The sequence below is a fragment of the Citrus sinensis genome, chromosome 7 (genome assembly GCF_022201045.2).
Source record: "Citrus sinensis cultivar Valencia sweet orange chromosome 7, DVS_A1.0, whole genome shotgun sequence".
Taxonomy (NCBI): Eukaryota; Viridiplantae; Streptophyta; class Magnoliopsida; order Sapindales; family Rutaceae; genus Citrus; species Citrus sinensis.
In genome coordinates this window covers 13,966,442-13,968,810 of record NC_068562.1, presented here as the reverse complement: position 1 = coordinate 13,968,810, position 2,369 = coordinate 13,966,442, and the positions used below count along the sequence as shown (strand labels likewise).

The following is a 2,369-nucleotide window of genomic DNA, read 5'->3' as shown; positions in this document are numbered from 1 at the left end:
ATTAAAATATAAAACTATAAGATAAGAAACGCAAACGCAAATATATTAAAAGCCTTCAGTAAATAATAAAAACATATATAATTTATAGCATTATATATGCCATAACATTCTTATAACTTCCCATTACTCAATATATATTTTATAGCATTATAACTTCACGCAGTACATTAGGCCTGTGATTGTTGTAGATGGCACTCATTTAAAGAGCTCTATCGTGGAAGCATGTTTGTAGCAACATGTCTGGATGATAATAATCAATTGTATCCATTAGCTATTGGGGTCATGGATTCAGAAAACAATGATGCTTGGGAATGGTTTATGACGAAGTTACATGGAGTAATTGGCGATAGGTCAGAGTTAGTAATTATCTCTGATCGATGCACTACCATCAAGAGAGCCGTTTTGAAAGCATTTCACATTGTTGCTCATGACGTTTATTTTTACCAGGTCAAAGGCAACATTAAGTCAAAATTCAGGATGTCCAAAGCTCTTTGGGATCAATTTGAGCCAGCTTTTATTAATGTAGCAAAGACATATGGACACAAAAAGTTTAAAAGGCAACTTGAAGGGTTGTGGATGCTTCACTCGGGCGCGACTGATTACTTAGAGAATAGTGTGGGTACGTGTAATTGGGCAAGGTCTGAATTTAAAGGTAGGAGATACAATATACTTACCACCAACATTGTGGAAAGCGTGAATTCTTTAATAAGGGAACCGCAAAAATTTCCTGTTACTCATCTTGTTGATCACTTTAGAAAAACATTACAACAATGGTTTTATGATAAGAAAATTGTGACTGAATCGATGAGCACTCGTCTAACGATGTGGGCAGATGAGATAGTCGGTGAAAGGAGAATTTTGGCCGAAAGAATGACCGTTCGTTCTGTGTCTCAACATCGATTTCATGTTTTGGGTGGTGGTATAAAAGAAGGGATAATTGAGATTCATGAAAGGACTTGCTCTTGTAGAGTCTTCTAACTTGATCAACAATGAAAGATATAAAGTCAAAAAACGTTTCATTAAATATTCATTATAACAAAGCTAAGTTATATATAAAAAAAAACTCTTCACTCACATGCACTGCAGACGTAAAACCGTAAATATTGTATTTTTCAATTTTATGCGAGGGATTTTGTGCGCATGTCTTCTTAAATTTATTGGCTTTGCCGTTTAATGCATTATCAAGGCTTTCATATATTGTTTCCCATGACAAATGACCCCACAGTCGACTTTGAAAGTGATTTATGTCATCTACCTCATTAAGCAAATTGAAATTGATTTGATGATGATCTTTTCTTCCGTTTAGTACTCTATCAGCAAAGTAAAACAAGTCGATTCTTAGCACATCGGTGTCATCCATAGCCCTGAAGTCTAAGTCCATAAATATTTGCTCGAACTGGCCAAGATTTATATCGCGAAACCTGCTGGCAAAATACTTCTTAAGTAACCTATGCATTGTTTTATGCTTCGTCAGGACGACATCTTCGCCATAGCAAAGTCCCGTTACTAGGCACCACTCTCCAATCGATAGCTGTATCAAATGGTTGCCAACTTGAAACCATAACTCATCTTTGTCATTTCCAGCGCCATGGGACACTCGCCGAAGCAATATATTATGAACAATTACGCCACTGAACGGATAGCTTCGGCACTTGAGGAAATGCCCAAATATATTATCTTTGAACATTTTCAACTGTTGCTTTGTTAATTTTTCTCGGATGACATTAACAACGACATCTAATTTGCACATACTCGTGAATAGCTATGTAAGCTTATATGTTAATCTCTAAGATGATATTGGCTTCACCTTATTTTTATTGGTGCAATTTGAGGAAGTCAACATTGCAATTGAGATTATGCTCAGCCCCGGCAAACCATATGCCATCAAAAGAGATTGGTAAAAGATTAGATTATCCTTGTGAGTATTCGCGATGACTAATATTTTATATTTTTTTGCTACTTAATTCACTCGTAACAATATTTTAGCTTGCAACATTGAAGTTTGTGTTGAATGATGCCATTGATTAGAATAATATGCGTGGTGGAGGAGGATCTAGGCATTACATCCAAAGATGGATAAGGTAACAGAAAACTCCTTGTACATGTCATAAGTTGCACCAATAATTTCTGCTAGTGAAACTTCACATTATTTTTTAATATCATCATAGACTAATTAGTGCTGGAGTTAGGGACCTTATTTCTCACAAATGATATTTCGAACACGTTTGGCTCAATTATTTGTGCTGGAGTTACTATTTTTCAATCTTCAAAATTTAACAACTGAAGTTTTGATGGAGAGGTCAAATTTTTTTGTTTTTGTTCAAAACTAAAGAGGACTTAATTGCTAAAATATAAAACTATTTAAGCAA

The 2,369-nt window shown here is 35.0% G+C and overlaps 1 protein-coding gene across 1 annotated transcript; it reads left to right on the top strand.

The window, feature by feature from the left end:
- Positions 1-282: 282 nt before the first annotated feature.
- LOC127898818 (uncharacterized) lies at positions 283-978 on the top strand. The gene has a single exon (XM_052431305.1). It carries the CDS (start codon positions 283-285, stop codon positions 976-978), a length of 696 nt encoding a protein of 231 aa, XP_052287265.1.
- Positions 979-2,369: the final 1,391 nt, after the last annotated feature.

What these genes read in the sequence shown, in the direction of transcription:
- LOC127898818 (XM_052431305.1), top strand. Translation starts at nt 283, where the DNA reads ATGGATTCAGAAAACAATGATGCTTGGGAATGGTTTATGACGAAGTTA.